Source organism: Grampus griseus (genome assembly GCF_964374135.1).
Source record: "Grampus griseus genome assembly, chromosome: 15".
Classification (NCBI taxonomy): Eukaryota; Metazoa; Chordata; class Mammalia; order Artiodactyla; family Delphinidae; genus Grampus; species Grampus griseus.
This window is the reverse complement of record NC_139009.1, coordinates 45,765,526-45,789,606: the sequence shown is the minus strand read 5'-3', so window position 1 is coordinate 45,789,606 and position 24,081 is coordinate 45,765,526. Positions and strand designations below refer to the sequence as shown.

The following is a 24,081-nucleotide window of genomic DNA, read 5'->3' as shown; positions in this document are numbered from 1 at the left end:
GGCGAGCCCTGCCTGTCGTTGGTGAGGGGCTGCGGGCAGGGGAGGCTCCGCGGGTCAGAGCGGCTCCATGCCCACTTTGGTGGGTGGAACGTGTGGAGCGGAACGCGGAGGTAAAGCCTGACGGCCGCTCGCAACCCTTAACGTGGTATCTAACGTGGGATTTCATTTAGCCCACGGGGGGATTAATTCATTGGGGGCAGCCTCGCTGGTCTGGCTCCTCCAGGAGCTGGGCAACCTTGACGGGCTTTTTGTCTTGCTGCTCCAACCCCTTCTCCCTTCCTCCTCCTCCTCCAGATGCCTTTTCTCTGCCCCTCCTCGCCCGGTACAGACATTTCCAGGGCAGGCTGCTGCTCGTGGCTGCTGTCGAAGCCACTTCTCGGGATTTCGGCTCGTTTCCCTCTGGGGTGTTTTTTGAGGAGGGAGAGTTTTTCTCCCCTCCACGATGGGATTTTCTTCCCGTGCCAAAATGGACTTTCATTGATTTCTACTTACTTCTTCAACGTTTAGTGACCAATTCCCTAGGGTTATTTTTGTGGTAGTTCCTTTTTTCAAGTACATTCTCTGTAAAATGGAGAACGAGATTTTTACTCCCCTTCTGGAGCAGTTCATGACCAGCCCCTTGGTCACTTGGGTAAGTGGGGTGTTATTTATTGTATATTTTGCTGCATTATTTGTGGCTGCAGAGATGGAGGTGGGCGTTCGTGTCGTGATGATCATCATTCTGTTCTAGGTTAAAACGTTTGGACCTCTGGCTGCAGGAAATGGGACCAACCTGGATGAATATGTGGCTTTGGTGGATGGGGTGTTCTTGAACCAAGTCATGCTCCAAATGTAAGTGTTCTTTTTTTTTTCTTTCTAGGCAACTTTTTTTTTTTTTTAAACTTGCATACTGTGAACTTAGAGGCTTTATGTTTTAAGATCCTAATTTAGTTTTTTGGCGAGAAAAATTCAGGTGGTTTAAGAATTGGACCTTGAAAGGAGTGATAATCTTACATTTATCAGCCCATTTATCACAAGCCAGTAATTATACGTGTTAAAATTGTGAAACTTTAATTTTTCATTCTGCAAATCATGTATTGTCACTTATTTTCTTCAGTGCTGAAATCCAAACCACATTGTATCCTCTGATAATTTTGTAAAATGAAGAGGGAAATTACAATAGTTTCCTAAGGGAGAAAAAGGCTTTACTGTGAAGTTATGTGCATTTGGTGCAGAAATGTTTCTTATTAACCTTTGTGTCTAAAAATAAATGGCTCAAAATTTGAAACTGGTGAAGTAATAACAGATTTCAGAGGAAAGAATTTCAAACAACAGTTCTGATTGGTGAGGACTGTTGCTGTAGGAAGTACTTTAAATGCATATAATAACTAAAGTCTGATTAGGTGATTTATTGTGTGAATTAGTAGATTAATATTTGGGGAATCATTTTAAGGTATTCTTAGAGCTAGTTTTGAAATGCAGGTGGTTGAAATCTTGGTGACAACTGGCTAATGATTTAGTAGGCAAATCTTTGTCTTTTATGTTCATGATATTGGGTTTAAATTAAGTAGGAAAGTGATTTTGAGGTGGCAATTGAATATCGAAATCATTGGTAGCTGGATCAGTGAAATCAAAGCTCCATTTTTATCATAGTTATTGTAGTATATGTGCATTCTCAGCACATCAGTGTAGTGAATATTACAGTTGTGCTTAAAATAATGTGTGTTTAGCCTTATTTGTCTTGAATACAAACTGATTACAAGAGTAGTTTGGAACTTTCAATTTTAAGACATTCTTATGTTTTATATGTTTGGGAATTTAGTACATTATTAATAAATAATTGCTACCAGAGAATAAATCTACTGTTAATTGACTAATAACCTAACATATAAATGATCAGTTCAGTATTTTTTTTTGGTATTAGTTTTCTTTTTAGATTTTTCTACTTAAAAGAAGGTATAAGTCAAATCCATAAATAACTGTTCCACTGGTAAACTTAACAGTCTGTGTACTCAAAGAGACTCGTAGTTTATATGCTCAAAGAGATTTTTGTGCTGTTTTTCATGTATGTGTTGATCCTACAGGGAAGTATTATACTACTACATGTTTTCCAGAAGTGTTTTGTGTAGGCACCCAAAGAAATATATGTTATCTGAATGTGTATGTATATTTTTTTCTTAAAGAAGGAAAAGGGAATGTAGACATTAATTATTTCCAGGAATAATAAATATATTTTGGGCTGCTCTCCCATGGAACTATCTTTAATCTTTGAAATATCCCACTATTTCCCAAGCAAAATGGTAGAATAATTAAACTGACTTCTATTTTAGGGAACACAAATGACAGGAAGGGTAGCCATTACAGTAGATACTCAGAACTTGTTCCCCCTATGTCTCTTTTCTTGTTTGTTTTTGGACAGAAGATTGTGAGTTTGTATGCTGAACCCTAAAAAAACAGTGTGCTCACAAAAATAGGAAAATACATTACTTTAGTTTTCCCCTTTAATGGTTTTTATTTGAATGATTCTTTTTCGAAAAAACACTTAGATTTTTTGAATCCTAAATTGTTAGCCAAGGTGCTAAAAACAGACACTTCAGCTTGTTTCCACTTTGGGTACAGCTTTATACTTAAAATATATATGTGTCTATATTTTGAAAGTAATGGTGTCCCAAAATAGTGGTTGCCAGGTTGTTTTTTTGGGAGGAGTAGCTCCATTCCAAACCTCAAATCTGCTTCTGTTTTCAATTCCACCTCTCAGTTTCTTTAAAAGTTTTTTCAGTGTCCTAATTCTGTTCTGAATGACCTATATAAATTAAAAGAAAAGAAAATTTTAAAAAGGAAGACGTATGTTTTAGCTTTTTAAAAACTATCTTTCTAAAATAAGATCAACACAAATTACCTAATTATTTACCAAATAGGGCAACAAAATACATTGTTTTAGAAGCTACATTTTACTAATTTTGAAATCATTAAGATTTCTATTAAGCACTTTGCTCAAATTAATGTTTGATTTAATATACTCTATTAAATTGTCAGTTGAAATGGTACCCAGTAAGTTAACCTAAAAGTTAGCTTCAGTCTGAGTAATTTCTAGATTACATTTGGTTATAGAATTTGTGAGCGAGAACCGTTTGTAAATGCAGCATGTGTATTTTCCTTCATGTTTCTTGTGCTTGGAGTTCATTGAGCTTCTTGGATCTGTGGTTTTGTAGTTTTTATCAAATTTGGAAAAATTTTGGCCATTATTTCTTTAAATATATATCCTTTCTTTGCCTCCTTTCCTCCTTTTGGAAGTCCAATTATATGTATATCAGGCTGCTCGATGTTCACTGATATACCATTCAATTTTTTTTTTCAGTCTTTTTTTCTCTGTTTCACTTTGGATAATCTTGCTAAATTCATTAATCTTTTTTTCTGTAATGTTTAATCTGCTGTTAATCCCATCCAGTGTATTTTTCATTTCAGGTAGTGTAGTTTCATCTCTAAAAATTCAGTCTTTTTTATATCTTCCCTGTGTATAGATTTCATGCTTTGTCTTTTCTGTAGCTTCTTGAACATGTAGAATACAATAATAACTGGCCTAAAGTTCATGTTTACTAATACTGTCTGTGCCATTTCTTGATTGGTTTTGATTGATATTTTTCCTCATTATGGATTGTGTTTTCTTGCTTTTTCATACCTGGTAATTTTTGATTAGATGCCAGACATTTGAAAATTTACTGTGCTGTTGGGTGCAGGATATTTTTGTTTCCCATTAAAAATATTCTTGAGCTTTGTTCTGGAATGTAGTTGTTACTTGGAAACAGTGATCTTTTCAGATCTTGCTTTTAAGTTGTGTTAGGCAGTACCACTTTGCTTTGTTGCACTGCTGAGGCAGAACCCTTCTGAGTACTCTGGCTGGTGGAAACAGGAACTATTCCTGGACCTGTGTGAGCTCTGGGTGGTGTCCCTCTAATCCTTTTTGGTGGTTCTTTCACTGTCCGTGTGTAGTTTCCTCACACGTATATACTTATAAGTACTCAGCTGAAGACTTGAGGGATACCCTGTGTAGATCTCTGGATCTTTCTGAGCAGCTCTCTCTTAGGTACTCTGCTTTGTATATGACAGTCACCTTGCTGTCTCCATACTACGTTCTGTCTCCTCAACTCAGGGAGACCACTATGTGTGCTCTGCATAGGTTCCCCATTCCGGTTCTGTGGCCTAGAAAACTCTTTCAAGGCAATAAACTGGGGCAATTGTAGGACTTATCTTGTATGTTTACCCCTTATCAGGGATCTACTGTCCTTTGCTGCCTGATGACCACTGTTTTGAAAAACGCTTCATATGTTTTGTCTTTTTTTTTTCCCAGTCGTTTCAGGCAGGAGGGTAAATTTGGTTCCTTTTATTTCATGTTGGCTAGAAGTGGAAATCTGTTTATATACTTATAATTACATTTTTGCCCTGCCAGCCTTGTGTTCCTGCTTTCAGATATAGATATAGATTTAGAATTTTGTTTAGGAGCCTTATGGTAGAATTTTTTTTTCGTCTAAAGAGTTTTTTAAGAGTAAGAATATTGGTTAGTTCAGTGACTCTGGATTTGGTATTTTTGACCTAGAATTTGAAAGTAAAGAGCTGACTTCTTCGTGCCAGTTTATGACTCTGCCTTATAATTTCAGAGTCTGTTCACTTATTTGGGATTCAGTGTATTCAGAGATGAATCCTGGATTTCATTGAGTAGCTCCTGAATCAAAGAATCTCTGTAAGAGCTTGTGACATGGCATCAGTTCTCTTTAACTAATGGGAAGAGGAAGCTATTTAGAGATGGGCCAGCTCTTCTGCATGCTGCAGGGCATTTTCCTACTTCAACCAAACGAAATCTTTTTTCCGCAGTGCTAGCTATCAGACATAGGGCTTGGTGACAGTGAAGTGGAAATAATCATTTTCCTGTTTGAGATGTCATGCAGTTTTGCAACCAATGTAGAATATTACTTGCTATGAATTTTTAAGGAATTTGTGACATTGTAGTTGATTTCATAATCCTAGTCATATTACCTAAGCAGTTGAAAATATGGATATGTTATAGTTTTAAGTACGGAAAAATTGTTAATAGTATCAGAACAATATTTGGAATTACTTTCTATGATTCAACCCCATTAGATAGCTACAGAAATCTCTACTTGAATAATGTAGTAATTGTGATATACTTGTTATGGCATTTCTTCTTTTAGAATCTTGAATTTGAAGGTACTTTAGAAATCATCTATGAAAATCATTCTTATATGACACATGGTCATCCAACTTCTGCTTAAGTGTTTCCTGAGAAACAGCTTCATAAAGTGTACCCAAAGGAGCCATTTAATAGAGGAAGTTGACTGAGAAATCTTCCTTCATTCTATCAGTACTTAAGATTCAAAAATAGATTGTGCTAACTTTATGACTATAATAACCCCAAAGTGACTTATAAAATATATAAGTTGTCTTACCAGGTATGGCATTAACTCTGAATTTTGGTATGGTCTCTCTCATACAATTTTTTTTCTTTTTTTTTTTTTTTTGCGGTACGCGGACCTCTCACCGTCGTGGCCTCTTCCGTTGCGGAGCACAGGCTCCGGACACGCAGGCTCAGCGGCCATGGCTCACGGGACCAGCCGCTCCGCGGCATGTGGGATCCTCCCAGACCGGGGCAGGAACCCGTGTCCCCTGCATCGGCAGGCGGACTCTCAACCACTGCACTACCAGGGAAGCCCTCTCATACAATTTTTGTTTAGTTTTGTTTCGCTTTTTTTTTTGCCATGCCACGCGTTATGTGGGACCTTAGATCCCCAGCCAGGGATCGAATCTGCGCCCTCTGCATTGCAAACCCAGAGTCTTAATCACTGGACTGCCAGGAAAGTCCGTTTTGCTTCTTTAATAACACACTCATGATGTAATCAGAGTTGCTGTCTTACTACCAGGTTTTGTGATTTATCTCCCAAATATTTCTCAGATGTGTCCCTGACTTTGAGATTAATGCAGTAGCCCCTGACTGATTTTCTTACCTTTGGCTTGCCCCCCTTCAGGTTGTCTCCTCATCTGTGATCACATGAAATTTTTTAAAACACAGATTTTATCATGTCACTCCTACCTTTAAGATGGCTCAGTAGCTTTCTTCTGCCCTCAGAGTAAACTCATTACTTGAGTGTCTAGACTCCTTTGAGGTCTGGCTTCTCCCTAATTCTCTATTTTCATCTTTGCATGGTACCAATCCTCAGTGCATAGCCTAATATTGAGCAAACTTAGAGTTCCCAAAGACAAGCTGTGTTCTCATATGTCTCAGTGCCTTTCTAGACCCTCTTCCCTTCCTTAGAACAGTCTTTCACCTTCTTACTATTGCTTTCTTTAACTTCGTTGCCATTCCCTGGCTCATCCTAGGCATAGTACTCCTCCTTGTGCTTCTATAGTACCCTATATATACCTTGGTAATAGCAGTTCTTGGTTAGCTAGACTCTACTGACTAACCTGTGAATTTCTTGAAGCCAAGGACTTTATGTTTTATCTCTCTGTTCCAAACACAGTGCTTGACACACAGTAGGTTCTTGATACACTTACCTTGAATAAATGAATAATAGAGAGGCTGTGTGGTAAACTGGAGTGAATTTGGCCTTTGAATTAGATGGAGTTGGTTTCATTCTCTCACACACACACACACACACACACACACACACACACACACACACATGGTGTGTGACCTTAAACAATTGACTTGTCATCTCTAAATCTCAGTTCCTACCTCTCTAAGATGGGAGATAATGTTTCCTTCCTGGAGTAGACATAATCTCTACTAAGGCAGGGAAAGTATCGGTTTTCTGTTTTGTTGACCACTGTATCCCCAGTGCTGTTTTTTGTCATTATTATTATCCTGTGCTATACCATACCTACCTATTGATATTTATGTTTCCTCAAACAAGTCATGATCTTTCACAGCTTGGTTTTGTATGATCTCTATTGGTATCATCTCACTTCTCAATTTTCTCATTTATAAACAGGATAAAAAGAGAATCACAGGGTTATTATAAGAATCAAATAGAATGATTTGTGCACAATGCTTAGCATATAGCAAGTGCTCAATAAATGTTAGCTGTTGATATCTTTTATTTCTATTAAAATAATTATTTTCCCTTAGACTGCCCTTTCCCCTTTTTTTGCCTAGCAAATTCTTCCTCATCCTTTAATACCCTGTGAAGTCCCTTGGCAGAGTTAATTGCTCTCTCCCCTGTGATCCCTTATCTACCTTTACTAAATTGTTAAAGTGGTATTATTACTAGAGCGTTAACATTTGGAGGCTAGAGGTTTTATGTTATGGATCACCAGCACTTAGAATAGTGTCTGGCATGTATCACCAGTACCTAGCATAGATTTGGTACGTCATAAGTTTTCAGTAAATGTCAAAGGAATGAATGAAGATGTTTTATAATTTTATTAATTTCAAAATTCTGAGGATACTCTCTAGTTTTAGTATTGTAGAATTTAGTTTGTTTTCCATTTTAGTTTGTCTTCTATTTCTCCTTCTTTCTTTTGTTTTCCCTCTGTCCCTTTATTTTAATTACCTTCATTGGATCTTTTCCCCACCTATGTTATGTCTTGCTGAGGTGATGTGGTAAGAACAACGTCATAGTCCGTGGTTTTGTATGGTATTAGAATATACAGAGCCTTCAGTTTGGTTTCCTGTAACTTTCTTGATGATGTTCAACATATTGAGATTTTTGTCCACAGCCTTACAGTTAAAATTCAAATAAAGAATTTGTGGAATTTAGAATTCATAAAGTCACAGTTCTGTATCAGAAGAAGTGGATCCCAACCTCCTGTCCCCATCCCTGGCTCTGTCTGGCACCACAAAGAGGTCCTCTGTGCATGCCTGTGGACATCTTGCATGCATGCCTGAGGTCCAGCCTCTTGTACTCCCTACTCCAAACAGCTGCTCCTTGGCCCAAGGATGTACACATCTGTAGCATAGTCCATCCCAAGGACAGATCTGGGAAAGAGGCCTGCGCAGGTCCTGAAATTGGGTTAGAGGTATTTAAACAAGAAATTCCATAGTTCCAGTAAATGGAGTGTCATCAAGAAGGGGGAGTGTATGGGTATGTCCTCTTGTTTCCATGGACTTCTTGCCCAGTAGTGAGGGGCATATCCTGAGGAAGGCCACAGTGGGGCTCAGGGCAGAGATCTCTTTTGCCAGGACCTATAGATACAGTGCTTAGTGAGAAGGATGAAGGGATGGCTCATTCAAAGATCAGTTCATTCATTTAATAGTTTCTGAGTGCTTACTACACAACAAAGTCTGTATGACAAACTGTCTGCTAGGTGCTGGGGATGTGATGCCGAGTAAGACATGGTCTTTGCCCACTAGTAAGGGAGACAAGCTTGTAAACAAATTGCAGTGTGACATATGTGCTATGTAGTGGAATTATGTTCTTGGTACAGTGTTGGCACAAAGAGAGAAGTGATTATTTACATGGTGGAAAGGCTTCTTGGAGGAGAAAACATTTGAATTGGGACATGAAAGTTGAGTAGGAGCAATCGGGTGAATAGGAGTCACAAATAGTGGGAGTAGGAGGAAGGACATTTTAAGTAAAGAAAATAGCATGAAAAGAAGCATGAAAATGTGAATAAAAATGGAGGAATCGGGGAACTGTAGGATATTTTATATGGCCAAAGCAGAGATTGTATGCTTTTTGCACATGGGAAATGAATTTGGGGAGGTGGAGAGCGGGAAGCTGTCCTTAAGATACCATGTTGGAAGATTGAGGTTTTTCCCTGTGGAGATGTATATTCATTCAGGTCCTCTCCAGGGAAACAGAACCAACAAGATGTGTGTGTGTGTGTAGAGAGGGAGAGACAGAGAGAGTTAGATTTATTTTAAAGAATTGGCTCATGAGATTGTGGAGGCTTAGTCCAAAATCTAATGGAGTGGGCCTGGGTGAACTCGGAAAAAATGCACTGAGTTCAAAGGCAATTTTCTAGCAGAAGGTCAGTCTTTGTTCCATTAAGGCCTTCAAATGGTTGGATAAGGCCCATCCACGTTATGGAGGGTAATCCAGTTTACTTAAAATTTGTTGATTTAAATGTTAATCTTGTCCAGAAAACACCTTCATAGAACATCCAGAATAACATTTGACCAAATATCTGGGCACTGTGGTCCAGCCAAGTTAACATATAAAATTAACCATCTTAACTAGTGTTTCTTTAATTGGATCCACAGGTGTTCTTGGGAGTCTTTAGGAATTTTTATTTTAAAAATATTTGTTATTTTTGGCTGTGTTGGGTCTTTGTTGCTGCACACAGGCTTTCTCTAGTTGTGGCAAGCGGGGGCTACTCTTTGTTGTGGTGCACGGGCTTCTCTTTGCAGTGGCTCCTCTTGTTACAGAGCACGGGCTCTAGGTGCACAGGCTTCAATAGTTGTGGCTGGCAGGCTCTAGAGCGCAGCCTCAGTAGTTGTGGCGCACAGGCTTAGTTACTCCACAGCATGTGGGATCTTCCCGGACCAGGGATCGAACCCACGTCCCTTGCATTGGCAGGCGGATTCTTAACCACTGCGCCACCAGGGAAGTCCCTCCCACCAGGGAAGTCCCCAGGAATTTTAATGTTTGTGTTTTCATGTCAGTAATTTAAATTCTTCTTCAAGGGGTAATAATAGACATTTCTCCAAAGAAGATATACAGACTGCCAACAAACACATGAAAGAATGCTCAACATCATTAATCATTAGAGAAATGCAAATCAAAACTACAATGAGATATCATCTCACACCAGTCAGAATGGCCATCATCAAAAAATCTAGAAACAATAAATGCTGGAGAGGGTGTGGAGAAAAGGGAACACTCTTGCACTGCTGGTGGGAATGTGAATTGGTTCAGCCACTATGGAGAACAGTATGGAGGTTCCTTAAAAAACTACAAATAGAACTACCATATGACCCAGCAATCCCACTACTGGGCATATACCCTGAGAAAACCAAAATTCAAAAAGAGTCATGTACCAAAATGTTCATTGCGGCTCTATTTACAATAGCCCGGAGATGGAAACAACCTAAGTGCCCATCATTGGATGAATGGATAAAGAAGATGTGGCACATATATACAATGGAACATTACTCAGCCATAAAAAGAAACGAAATTGAGCTATTTGTAATGAGGTGGATAGACCTAGAGTCTGTCATACAGAGTGAAGTAAGTCAGAAAGAAAAAGACAAATACCGTATGCTAACACATATATATGGAATTTAAGAAAAAAAAAATGTCATGAAGAACCTAGGGGTAAGGCAGGAATAAAGACGCAGACCTACTAGAGAACGGACTTAAGGATATGGGGAGGGGGAAGGGTGAGCTGTGACAGGGCGAGAGAGAGTCATGGACATATACACACTAACAAACGTAGTAAGGTAGATAGCTAGTGGGAAGCAGCCGCATGGCACAGGGATATTGGCTCGGTGCTTTGTGACAGCCTGGAGGGGTGGGATAGGGAGGGTGGGAGGGTGGGAGACGCAAGAGGGAAGACATATGGGAACATATGTATATGTATAACTGATTCACTTTGTTATAAAGCAGAAACTAACACACCATTGTAAAACAATTATACCCCAATAAAGATGTTAAAAAAAAATAAATTTCGTTTGCAGTGATAATTCACAATTGAAAGATTTTTTTTTCATAGACTAAGATTAGTTTCTTAAGCCATTTTTTCAAACAGGGGTCTTTGACTCTTAGGATGTCTATGGACAGATCCTCAGAGATTCTTGATAATTCGTTTCTTTAAAAGGTGTCACTCACTACTTTACTTCAGCTTGAAAAACAGTAATATAGGCTACAAAACATTGGAGGAATTGAAACAGATAGCATTTGCATTTTAGAAGGACTGATGTTGGTGCTGATGAGGTCCAGAACAGAGATAGAGACCATACTGATGTAGAAAGGATGTGGAAGAGAGATAATGCTGACGTGGTGGGACTTGGTTACAAGTTTGGTATGTAGCACAAGAGAGGGGTGTGTCTCAGATGATTATCAAGTTTTTTACTTGGGTGAAGAATGGATGGTAGTGCCTTTTTAAGTAAGGCATTATGAAAAGTTGAGGGGAGGGGAAATGTAGAAAATAATTTTGAGTTTATTTTGGAATGTCTGGTGAGTAGTGAGAAATATCTTTTGGGCAGGTGGATATACATAGGTCTGGTGCTTAGAGGAGGAAGGTTTAGAGATATGGGAATTAGCTTTTAAGTTTGTAATAGAAACTAATGACATAGATGTCAAAAAAAATACACAAGAGGGCCAATGACATATCCTAGGAAACTGCAACATTAAAAGGCTGGAGGTTTGAGGAAAGTGGACAGTTTCACAAGGCTGCTGGGAGGAAATCACAAAGGGAGTCAGTTAAAAGATGAGCACAAGGGCTTCCCTGGTGGCGCAGTGGTTGAGAGTCCGCCTGCCAAGGCAGGGGACACGGGTTCGTGCCCCGGTCCGGGAAGATCCCACATGCCGCGGAGCGGCTGGGCCCGTGAGCCATGGCCGCTGAGCCTGCGCATCCGGAGCCTGTGCTCTGCAACGGGAGAGGCCGCAACAGTGAGAGACCCACATACTGCAAAAAAAAAAAAAAGATGAGCACAAGTATTATCATGAGGGTTGATGGTTGAGGGTTGAGGTTTGGAAACCACACATTCAGTCAGCATGGTTGAATAACTTACCAGGGATGCTTAGCACTCAGAAACTGACAAAAAGATCTGTGACGTTTATTCAAAATTGGGGATTGATATGTATTATAAATGTGGGATGGGAACATTTTCAGGTGGGATAGTTGAAACGAATAGAGTGTGAGCATTAAAGTGAGGAGGAAAGCGAGTGTCATTGGGGGAGGCTGATAGAGTAGAGTTTGCAATAATGAAGGAAGAGTAGGTTTAGAAGGAGTGAAGAAGTGAGACAGAGTGGTATGGGATGTTGAGGTCAGAGGGCACTTTCAGAATTTGAGATTTTGGAGGTTGCAATTCTGAATGGTGATTTAGGGCCACAGTTAGACCATGGTAATGGGTGGATAAAATGGAATAGAGTGAAGATAACTAAGGTTGAGAAGGAACTTATTTCCTTATTCTTTATGAAGCTATGATCTCTCTTTTTGTAAAGGTTTAATTTTATTTATTTTTTAATTTTTGGCTGTGTTGGGTCTTTATTGCTGCACGCGGACTTTCTCTAGTTGTGGTGAGTGGGGGGCTACTCTTCATTGCGGTGTGTGGGCTTCTCCTTGTGGTGGCTTCTCTTGTGGAGCATGGGCTCTAGGTGTCCGGGCTTCAGTAGTTGTGGCATGCAGGCTCAGTAGTTGTGGCTTGCAGTCTCTAGACCATAGGCTCAGTAGTTTTGGTGCATGGGCGGGCTTAGTTGCTCCATGGCATGTGGGATCTTTCTGGACCAGGGATCGAACCCATGTCCCCTGCATTGGCAGGCAGATTCTTATCCACTGCACCACCAGGGAAGTCCCAAGCTATGATCTCTTGATTACCACTAGAGATAGACATAAGTACTTTGAATTAAAATAGAAAGCTGAACAATAAATAGCTCATTTTAACAATGTTATAATTAAAGAAAACAATAATAGTAGGGAAAGAAGACCAGTAATTGGAACTTTTATTAGTATAATCTGTGTATTAAAAATGAAACTTTGTGAAATATCTCAATAGTTTTTCAGGAAATTTTTTAAAATGATGTATTCTTAATGTAACATACTTTCCTAGTGACAGCTAGAAAAAAATATTGAACTTCACATTACCATTGACAACATGACTGTTTCCTTTCCCTTGGGTGATAAAGGACCAAGGATGATGGTTTAGTTTTAGGTGTTGAGTCTTAATCCTTGATTAAGACCTGGATTATTACAAAGTTGTGGAGGATGAGAAGTGGAGAAAGACCAGTGGACGTAATACTCCAATCCATTTTTGCCGAGACTGGTTAAGAAAGGGTAAACCACAATAAAATCCTAGTTAATTTGAATGTTCAGTGAAAATGGAGTGTGGTTTACTCATAATTGAAGGCTAATTTAATTTTCTCCAACTGTTTGTTTAAAATCTTTGTAAATGAATTAAGCTATTGATATATTTCTACCTCTGTGAATAGAATATACATGTTATGATTCATAATCTTCAGTGTCTCATTTTGTTGTTTTAAACTTAAGTATTTGTGTTAGGTATTGAATGTATATAACTGACCAAGATGAATCTATAGTGAATGGTGAATGATCCCAAGCATGTATTTGAAAATAAATCTCTGGTTATTAGCTTTTTTCTTTCTTTCTTTAATTTGTGTGGGTTTTTACATGTTTCTTTTCAGTGAGTGTGTATGTGTGTGTGTGTATTAGCAGGTGTAGATTAGGGAACCCTACTGTTTATAAGTTAGTTAGAAGTTTGGTTTAGCTTCGAGGGTTATGGATAATCAGGGAAGCCTAAATAGGGAGGAAGCTAGATTTGATTCAAACCTTGTAGAATGATTGGACTTGGTTGCCATAGATGAGAGGAGGGTGTTTTAAGCTAGGGAAGCAGCTTGAGGAAAAAGCATATTAGGTATATTTATTATTTGGGAGATGGTGAGGGGACTAGCCTTAGTAGATGATCCACGTTGGAGAACCAGAGTAGGCTAGCTTATGGGAAACCTGAAAATTAACTACAGGTAGTATAAATTAGGCTGCATATGGCAGGCATTGGAGAGCCATTTAAAATTCCTTAGTAGAGGATTAAAAGTTTTATTTTAGGAAAGTAACTTTGGCACTAGTTTGCAGAATAGGTTGAGTATGGAGTATGAGTATTGTTTATTCAATTTATTGAGAATATACTATTGGGTTGGCCAAAAAGTTCGTTTGGGTTTTCATTAAATGTTATGGAAAAACCCGAACAAACTTTTTGGCCAACCCAATATTTACAGTATTGTAAGTACTGAGAATTATACCAGTGAATCAATGGAATCATTCTATCAGTGCTTGATGAACAGGTGGTAAGGAAGATAGATGGTTAGTAAGGGATGTCATTTATGCTTTTGGTGTTGAGATCTTAGATCAGGGTGAGCTGTATGATTGGAGGAGCAAATTCAAGAACTACTGCAAAAGAATTGATGGAATTCTAGGTATAGTATGTGAAAAGGAAGAATGAAAGATGATGCCAAGGTTAAAGCTGAGTAGACAGACTATACTTAAAATTATATACTTATAGGAAAAGTGATGTGAAGTTTGGATACTATTTTGCATGAAGAAATAAGGATATTTAATTTCTTTTTTTTTCCATAACTTGCAACTAAAACATTTAAATGTATAAGATAGTCATGTGTTTTGACAGTGATGCCTAATTTTGTATGAGAAACATTTCAATTGCTGTGTGTTTGTGCTCTTGTTTAAATTCTCATTACTATTAGTTAATGCATATTTCATCTATGAATTTATTTAGTAAAATAGTTTTAGGATGTGTTATTACAATTCTTTTGGGCTTTTGAAATGCTTTAAAGTCTACATTTATGGGATATAGCTTATGTAGGAGATTTAACAATTCTCTGAAAATTAAGTTGCTTTTTCTTTTTGGCCGTGCTGCACAGCTTGCAGGATCTTAGTTCCTCCCCCAGGGATTGAACCTAGGACCTTGGCAGTGAAAGCGCTGAGTCCTAACCACTGGACTGCCAGGGAGCTCCCATATTGCATTTTAACTGTTCAGAATTTAGCGCTCATTATGGCATACTTCTGTTAATTGTGAGGATTTAAAGTTTTGTCTGTGCTAATAGAGGTTAAAACAGTGTTTCAGAGTTTAGGTAGTGCTGTCTTCAAATTTTTCTGTTATCTGAGAATATTCATATAATTACTCTGTTTTGCACGTTATTCTGGAGACGTAGGCTGTTGCAGAGTTATTTACTCTGGTCTTCTTTGCGTAGTTCTCCAGAGTTTTTTTTGTTTGTTTGTTTTTAATTCTATTTAAAAAATTAAATTCTTAAATTTATAGAGAACTAAGCTCATTATTTATTGAGTATTGCACATTTTTCTTTTGAACATCCCATTATTCATGAACTTTGCTGTTCCCAGTCACTTTTAACCTACTCTAAAATCTTAGGTCATCTGTTCCTCTATTAAAAACTAGTGACCCATTTTATTATATTGGATGTCCTCAAAACAGTTTATTCCTCCTGGGCCATTTGTAGACCATCTTGCCTATTAATCATTCCTTACCTCCCTATTTGTGTGTGTTTCTTCTAACCTGGTTTTCAGTTGATCACATCTTTTTCAATACTACACTTGTTTTACATGTGGCTATTTTTTCTCTTCTGTTTTACTTCTTTTTACTGTATTTTTTCTTTCATTTCTGTCTGTCATTACCAGTGCCTTTTAAATAGGCATCTATTATTTTGCTTTTAATTGGTGGGCTTATAATGAAGTTAGCTTGTGATCCTTTTGGATCACTTTTATGGTGTCCTGAAAAGGGCATATTAAACCAATATTGTTGAATAGAATTCTGCTCTTTATAGAATTCATATTCTTAGAGTTACCCTTAGAGTAATGGGGGTTATTTTTTTTAATATTAGAAGAACTGATGATGAAAAAGTATTTTCTTATCAAATTTTAAAACTTTTTACTTCAGGTAAGATTCTATGATTATGTATTTTAGTTCATTAATTAGAAGAGATTGTATGTTGGAAAATACTTTTTAAACTTTTTCCTCATTTTAGAGGGCTTTATTGCTTCTCAAAAATGACAATGATACCTGTCACTGATAATTAATCAAGTGAACTATTTAAATTACCCTAGGAGGGTTAAGGTTAAGTATCTTTAGTGAATCAATAGTGTGGGAATGAAAGCCATACTGGTTAATAAGTCTGTCACTGATCAAGGAAAATACCTAACTACATATCAGCTGAGTTTGAGATTTCTTGAGTCTCTAGGACTGACTGGATCTGGAGCATATACTGCCCTAGGATACTGATTTAAACAAACTTCTGTGACCCTTTCTTTTTTTTTTTTTTTTTTTGCGGTAAGCGGGCCTCTCACTGTTGTGGCCTCTCCCATTGCGGAGCACAGGCTCTGGACGCGCAGGCCCAGCGGCCATGGCTCACAGGTTCAGCCCCTCCACGGCATGTGGGATCTTCCCGGACCGGGGCACGAACCCGTGTCCCCTGCATTGGCAGGCGGACTCTCAACCACTGCGCCACCAGGGAAGGCCTCTGTGACCCTTTCTTAAGGCTTAAGGACAGTGGGTGAAGGTTCCGTCACCAATCAGTGATGCTCGTTGGTGCTATATAAACAATTTTTGTTTCAGTGACTGGCCATGTAGTTGACCACTGAATAAATGAAGATTCTGTTATTTTATGAAGGCACTGATAAGCATAATACTAAGTCCTCTGGTTTCTGTAATCAAGAACAGGAGTTGATTTGCCTAATACAGTGGTTCTCAAAGTGGGATCAGCAGACACCTGGGGGTCTATCTGGTTCTCTGTCAAGTCAAAATTATTTTTATAATAATATTAAGATGTCATTTGCCTTTCTTGCCTGTGTTGCAAAAGCAATGATGGTATGAAAGCAAAGGTGGGTAAAACTGCTGACATCTTAGCATGAATCAAGGAGTAGTACGAAGTTGTGCTGGTAGTCATTGTATTCTTCACAGTTGTGGTTAAAAAGAAATCCAGCTTCACTTTAAAGTGCCCTTGATGAAGCAGTAAAAGTTATTGAATCTTGACCCTTGAGTACTGTACGTGTCTTTTTTTTTTTTTTTTTTTTAAGGCGGCTCCACGTGGCATGCAGGATTCTAGTTTCCCAACCAGGGATCAAACCCGCACCCCCTGCATTGGTAGTGCAGAGTCTTAACCACTGGACCGCCAGGGAAGCCCCCCCATACGTGTCTTTTTTACATTCTGTAGGAAAAAATGGGAAGTATGCATAAAACACTTCTGTTGCCTAATGGAATATAATGATTATCTCAAGAAAAAGTACTCATGATTTTTTGAGTTGCAAGGCCGAACAAGTCTCTGTTTTGTGGAGCACTGTTTTTTTTTTTTAAATTAATTTATTTTATTTTTATTTATTTTGCTGTGTTGGGTCTTTGTTGCTGTGCGTGGGCTTTCTCTAGTTGTGGCAAGCGGGAGCTACTCTTCATTGCGGTGTGAGGGCTTCTCACTGCAGTGGCTTCTCTTGTTGTGGAGCATGGGCTCTAGGCGCGTGGGCTTCAGTAGTTGCTGTGCGTGGGCTTTCTCTAGTTGTGGCAAGCAGGTGCTACTCTTCATTGCAGTGTGCGGGCTTCTCATTGCGGTGTCTTCTCTTGTTGCGGAGCACGTCTAGAGCACAGGCTCAGTAGTTGTGGCGCACGGGCTTAGCTGCTCTGCAGCATGTGGGATCTTCCTGGACCAGGGCTCAAACCCGTGTGCCCTAAACCCGTGTCCCCTGCACTGGCAGGCGGATTCTTAACCACTGCGCCACCAGCGAAGCCCTGGAACACTGTTTTTACTTGAAAGAATGACTAACAGACAAACCATAGTTATTCAGGCTTGAGTATTCGGCACCTTTTCAAAAATGAATAAAGTGAGCCTATCACTTCAAGGAAAATAACTGATACTATGTTTGTCAGTGATAAAATTGAATTATAGAAACCATGAGCTTGGTAGCTTCTCAATATTTAAAGACTTTTCTAATGAGACTGGAGGTGATAAAAATCAATGTAATTTTAAAATATTGAATAATAAAATGTGCAGCATTTGGAAGATTGTATAACTCAATGAACCAATTTTTAAAATGACCAATGCTTGATAAGAAATCATGCGTATGTAAAAGATCCATTCAACATGCCAGCTAAACCAATGGACTTTAATGTATAACAGTAAGAAAAGTTCATTGATGAGGGCTTCGGATTCCAGATTTCGTCCAACCTTTAAAAAAATACCACTTCACTGAATTTTGGTAGTATCAAAGAAGAATATCAATAATTATCTGAAAAAGCTATTAAAATAATCTTCCTTTTTCTGATTGCATGTTTATGTAAAGTCAACTTTTTTCATATACTTAGACAAAATAATGTATCACAACACATTGAATGTAGAAACAGATTTAAGAATTCAGATGTCTTTTATTAAGCCAAACATTAAAGAGATTTGAGATTTACTAAGTTATGAAAGAATGTCACTCCCCTCTAAAATTTTTACTGTTTTTGAAAAAGATAGCTACTTACCATAAAAATGCTCTTTATGTTAACATATGAGTTTGTTATTTTTATATGGACTAATAAATTATTTTTTACTGCTTAATTTTAATTTCTAATATAGTAAATATAGATAGATGTAACTCACATAAATAAAAGCTCCTTAAAGTTATCAATAATTTCTAAGAGTGAAAAGAGGTCTTCAGGGGACTTCCCTGGCGGTCCAGTGGTTAAGACTTTGCCTTCCTTCCAATGCAGGGGGTGCGGGTTTGATCCCTGGTCAGGGGGTAAAGATCCCATATGCTCGTGGCCAAATAAAAACAAAACATAAAACAGAAGCAATATTGTAACAAATTCAATAAAGACTTTAAAAATGGTCCACATCAAAAAAATCTTTTTAAAAAACGAGTGAAAGAGGTCTTCAGACCGAAAAGTTAGAAAACTGCTAGACTAATTTTTGAAGGGCTCATGTTGGCTCATTCTAAGAAGTAAAGGGTAGATCTTTAGTCATTTTATCCAATTCAGATAAAACCAGAGTTAAGTGTATTGGATTTTTATTCTATTTGTGTCCATTTGCATTTTTTTTTTTTTTTTTTGCGGTACGCGGGCCTCTCAGTGTTGTGGCCTCTCCCGTTGCAGAGCACAGGCTCCGGACGTGCAGGCTCAGCGGCCATGGCTCATGGGCCCAGCCGCTCCGCAGCATGTGGGATCTTCCCGGACCGGGGCACGAACCCGTGTCCCCTGCAACGGCAGGCGGACTCTCAACCACTGCGCCACCAGGGAAGCCCCCATTTGCAATTTTTAAATCAAATCATTAGTTCTGTTTATTCACTGTTAAATCAGTGAATATCATGCTGTACTGCTAGCTCAATCTTGGGCTAACTAGAAAATGTCAGATAATTCTTCAACTTTCGAATCTTAAATTATGAGAATGTACAGAAGGGGGTTGGGCTGTGTCCATAATGTCTATGTGGTAATTATGTAGCACATACCTCTCCAAGAATGACTATTCAGTCATTGTGAAGATCAAATTAGTTAACATATGTGAAAATATTTTGTGGATATTTAAAAGATTATATATTAATATTAGGTTTTATTGTTGGCCTGTTGGCCATCATGCACAATGATTGAGCTTGTGAGAAGGGGGAGATACTACTAAGGTGAAGGGATACTTTTTTTAAAACCACTTATTCCCCTGATATGTTACTACTTGGATAACCCTAAATGTGATGATACTTACCCAGTTAATAATTTTTCATAAAGCTATCATATTGGTATATGTACATTTGAAGTCAGATATGCAAATAACTTACTTATTTCAAAATGTTTTGAGGTGACATGTAAATACTATGCAGTTATATGTTTCATAATATAAAATATCTCAAAAAATGTTTTAAAAGCCCTGTATACAACTAGCTTTAAATTAGAATGGCATTATCAAAAACATGAGCACATGTAGTTGTTAAGCACCAACACTAAACAGATGGTTCAAGAGGATACATAAGAGGTTTGAAGTCTGGGTAGAAGAGCATAAAGCCATTAAAACTATCAGATTTCTGTTTCTCATAGATATTAGTCAATAAATAAGTAAAGACATAATCCTTGGTTATATAAGGACCAAATTTCAGAATATTAGTGTTGCAGAATTACTGTCTTTTCCTTCCTCTTTTACTCTAATTTAAAATTACTGTATACAGTGGTAGATAATACTATAGCCTGTTTATTGAAATTAATGTATCTTGTCATAAGTAGGTCATTTATAAATGTGAAATTGCTTGAGGCTGTCTTTTACTGCCATGTTGCATTTAACTTCTGGTTGGACAGATTTGAGCTATATTGCTAGGCTATTTGCCTCTAAAGCATTTTTCAGTTTTCATCTTATAAGAGGAGATGGTCAATTTGAGATTATGTTGGCTTAGAAATAGTTGTATATAATTAGAAAGGTACTTGCTCACCTATCACATGTGTATCATTCAATAGCTCATCTTTTATTTTAAAAAAAGTTCTTTCCAAAGATAAAGTCTTTTTTTAAAAAAAAAGTATGCTTTCAAAAAGAGCTTAAACAAAACTTCATTAATTATGATTGTCTATTCTGAATTAATCTTTGTTTAGCATTTTAAATATTAAACATGAAGAAAAGACAGGATATTTAGAATACTGAGTAGACTACAATTTCTTTTTAGAGAACTCTGGACTCATACCAAGTGTGTTTAAATTTCTGTACTGTAACTTTTACTGTGTAAAGAAATAAACCTTAAAATACATGCAGGAATGGAGTGCTTTCTGTATTTACATAAAATGCGTACTTTTTACAGAAGAAATGTTTTATATTGTTTTATTTTCTTAGGCATAGTCTCACACATCTTACGACCCTCAGTCTCTAGCACTGAATCTCGCATATATAGCCTCATATTTTTCCCTAGAAGTAAATGAAATAGACAGGTTTCATGGAACAGAATTTTTTGTGGGTGTCTTTTCCCTCTTTAAAAAAATGTTTTACATGGTTAAAAGAATTAGTTAATACCAAAACGTTCATAATGAAAAACAGCAATCCCTGCCCTAACTTATTACATCTCAGTTCTGTTCCCCAGAGTAAAAACTTTTAACTTTTTTTTTTAGCAGTTTCTTCTGTCACTTAGCCCCAAATATAGTGAAAAAATGCCTACCCTAGTTTTTATTTTATTTTTTTACCCTTGTATTTCTTGGTTTATCCCTTTTAGGCATTATCTACTGACTTCCTGATAATGGTAGGTGAGATTTTAGCCTTTTTTATGTCCCATCTCTTTATTTTCTTACCCTGTCCTTCTAATTTGTTTCTTTATTATAAGTTTAGTTAAATCAGTAATCAGTATTCACATATAATGTTTCCTTCAGAGGCAGGTAGTGTATCATTATTACATTTTTCTTTTTTAAAAAAATAGTACTTTCCTAAAGTTACTAATTTTCTTTATCTTGGATTTTTTTGGCTGCTTTGGGTCTTTGTTGCTGCATGCAGGCTTTCTCTAGTTGTGATGAGTGGGGGCTACTCTTCGTTGCCGTGCGCAGGCTTCTCATTGCAGTGGCTTCTCTTGTTGCAGAGCATGGGCTCTAGGCATTCGGGCTTTAGTAGTTGTGGCACGAGGGCTCAGTAGTTGTGGCTCGTGGGCTCTAGAGCGCAGGCTCTGTAGTTGTGGCGCACGGGCTTAGTTGTTCTGCGACATGTGGGATCTTCCCAGACCAGGGATCGAACCCATGACCCCTGCATTGACAGGCGGATTCTTAACCACTGTGCCACCAGGGAAGTCCCATAAAGTTACTAATTTTCTTGATTTGCATAATTTTCAGTAAATCCATCCTTAAATGTTCAACCGTTTTTCATGGGAGTTGAGATTAAGACTTTTCAGGCAGTTTCACCTGAGGGAGGTCCTTCTCACATAAAGAGATCATGTTCTTGGGGTCAAAGGGCCTGTTTTCATGATCCTAACATATGTCAGTATGACCCTAACCCAAGTTAAGCGTGAATCAAATGGGAAACCCAAGCCTAGTAATCGAAAGTTTGTTGCTCTCTAGGTCCATACCTAGAGTGCTTAGCAGTTACTTTTTTCCCAGATTTCTAAAGTAATTTCATCTGATATCCTTAGTATATAAAAGCTGAACTGTTCCCTCTTTTTATATTCAGAGTTGTTTTAATTGTTATAAACAAACTTTCTCAGAGGCTGAAGAAACTTAACATAAAACTTACAGATTTTTTTTTGGTAAAAAAACATTCGTAGAAGATTTTGAACAAACCAAAATTCTAAATTCTTAAAACTTGCTAATTCTTAGAAGAGCTTTATGCAAAGGAGACTATAGGCCTTTCTGGCAACTGAATAAATTTTGAAATGTCATTTGAGGAATGTTGGACATAAAATTTTAAAAGAAACTTTAGGACTTAATTTAAAAAATCACTTTAAGAGCACAGAGAAGCTTGGTAACAATTCTATCAGGGCAAAGATAATATTTCCATTATAAAATTTATTAAAGTGGGAATGAAATCACATGTGTTTATTGGGATGTTACATATCCATTCCAAAGTATAATCCAAATTATATATTGTCATGTAACAATGGGCTTGCACTGTAAACTTGTACAGTTTTTTTAGTTTACATACCTCTTCAGTAGTAATATCAAAACTAAAATCTTTGTCATCAGGATTAAATACCTAGGGTTTTTTTTTGGTTTTTTTTGCGGTACGCGGGCCTCTCACTGTTGTGGCCTGTCCCGTTGCGGAGCACAGACTCTGGACGCGCCGGCTCAGCAGCCATGGCTCACGGGACTAGCCGCTCCGCAGCATGTGAGATCTTCCCGGACCGGGGCACGAACCCGTGTCCCCTGCATCGGCTCGCGACTCCCAACCACTGTGCCACTAGGGAAGCCCAATACCTAGGTTTCTTAATAAAATATTACTGTAATGAACTGGAGGGGGGAAGGAAATGAATATTCTTTAGTTTGATTAATCACTATGAAAACAATTAGGAATATGCTCAAACAATATAATAAAAACAATGATTTATTGTATATGTGCATTTTATAGATATCATTACCGAAACCTTTTTCCTTCTGTCTTTTCTTTGTTGTCCTGAATGATAAGAGAAAAGGTTGAAAGAGAGAGAGTAAAGGGAAAAAGTTGTAAGAGCCTAGGCAAATTACTACTTTGGACTTCAATTTTCTGATTTACAGTGAAACTAGATAATCTCTAAAGTATTTTTTAGATCTAAATGTTATCATTTAGGAGATAGTCATGGGTGAGAGGTAATTTAAAGGAATTCAAATATAGAGTAAGGAAAATAGAAATAAAAAGATGGAAGAAGACTAGAGAGAAAAGATATTTACTGAATGTCTGTGATTCCAAATGAAATTTACATAACCATAGTATACGTAACATTTTTACTAGGGTTATTCCTACTCTCTTTTCCCAGTTACAAACATACTTTTCTCCACAATGATAGAGTGACTAAACTAAGCTCTTGTACATTAAGTAATATAGCCACAGTATGTACTCAATGAGGATTTAACTTACTGACAGAACATGTACCAGGTTGATTACATAAAACAGGATTTTCCCTTCAGCTCTCTGAATTTTTAACCATGACCTCCTGACCACGCTGTTGTCTTTTCTCTGCCATGACACGTGATCTGACTGCTGCAGTGTAGTGTCCTTGTTTTTGTAAGTTACTAGTTCTGGGTGATACCTTTACCTAAGAGACCCACTTTTCCACTTATACTGCCATTTGCTTTGGGCAATTCATTACTCATTATTTGCTTTAAGTATAAATCAGTCACAAGTTGGATTTAACTCACTTTACTATTATTCTTGCTTGTTCTGTACATCTCAAATTGTGGTTTAGGACTCTTGTTACTCAACTGATCTTTGGGACACAAACTTAGTAGGGAGTGTCTAGTCCAGACTGCCAAATGAGTTTTTAGCTTGGAGAATGTCATTTCATAACTCTTTTTCTTTTTTTTTTTTAGATGTTGGGGGTAGGAGTTTATTAGTTCATTTATTTATTTTTGCTGTGTTGGGTCTTCGTTTCTGTGCGAGGGCTTTCTCTAGTTGTGGCAAGTGGGGGCCACTCTTCATCGTGGTGTGCGGGCCTCTCACTATCGCGGCCTCTCTTGTTATGGAGCACAGGCTCCAGACGCGCAGGCTCAGTAGTTGTGGCTCACGGGCCCAGTTGCTCCGCAGCATGTGGGATCCTCCCAGACCAGGGCTCGAACCCGTGTCCCCTGCATTAGCAGACAGATTCTCAACCACAGCGCCACCACGGAAGCCCCCATAACTCTTAATAGTAAGCAACAATTTTTAAAACACTGTGCTTGGTCTCAGATCATTTATTCTTTTTATTTATTCAAACATTTGGTTAGGATATATGCTAATTCTTAGAGAATAAGATAAGGTCCCTGCTGTCAGGGAGCTTACATTCTAGTGAGAAAGTGAGAGG

At 37.9% G+C, this 24,081-nt stretch overlaps 1 protein-coding gene across 3 annotated transcripts in view; it reads left to right on the top strand.

The window, feature by feature from the left end:
• Window positions 1-500: 500 nt before the first annotated feature.
• Window positions 501-24,081, top strand: part of CCDC88A (coiled-coil domain containing 88A) — a gene marked incomplete at its 3' end in the record, with an annotated part of 125,703 nt that continues 102,122 nt past the window's right edge. For all 3 annotated transcript variants that reach the window (XM_082671953.1, XM_082671952.1, XM_082671951.1), the window contains exons 1-2: window positions 501-631; window positions 731-831. In XM_082671953.1, coding sequence (XP_082528079.1) covers window positions 569-631; window positions 731-831 — 164 coding nt within the window. In that variant the 5' untranslated portion in view covers window positions 501-568. The remainder of the gene's footprint in view (window positions 632-730; window positions 832-24,081) is intronic.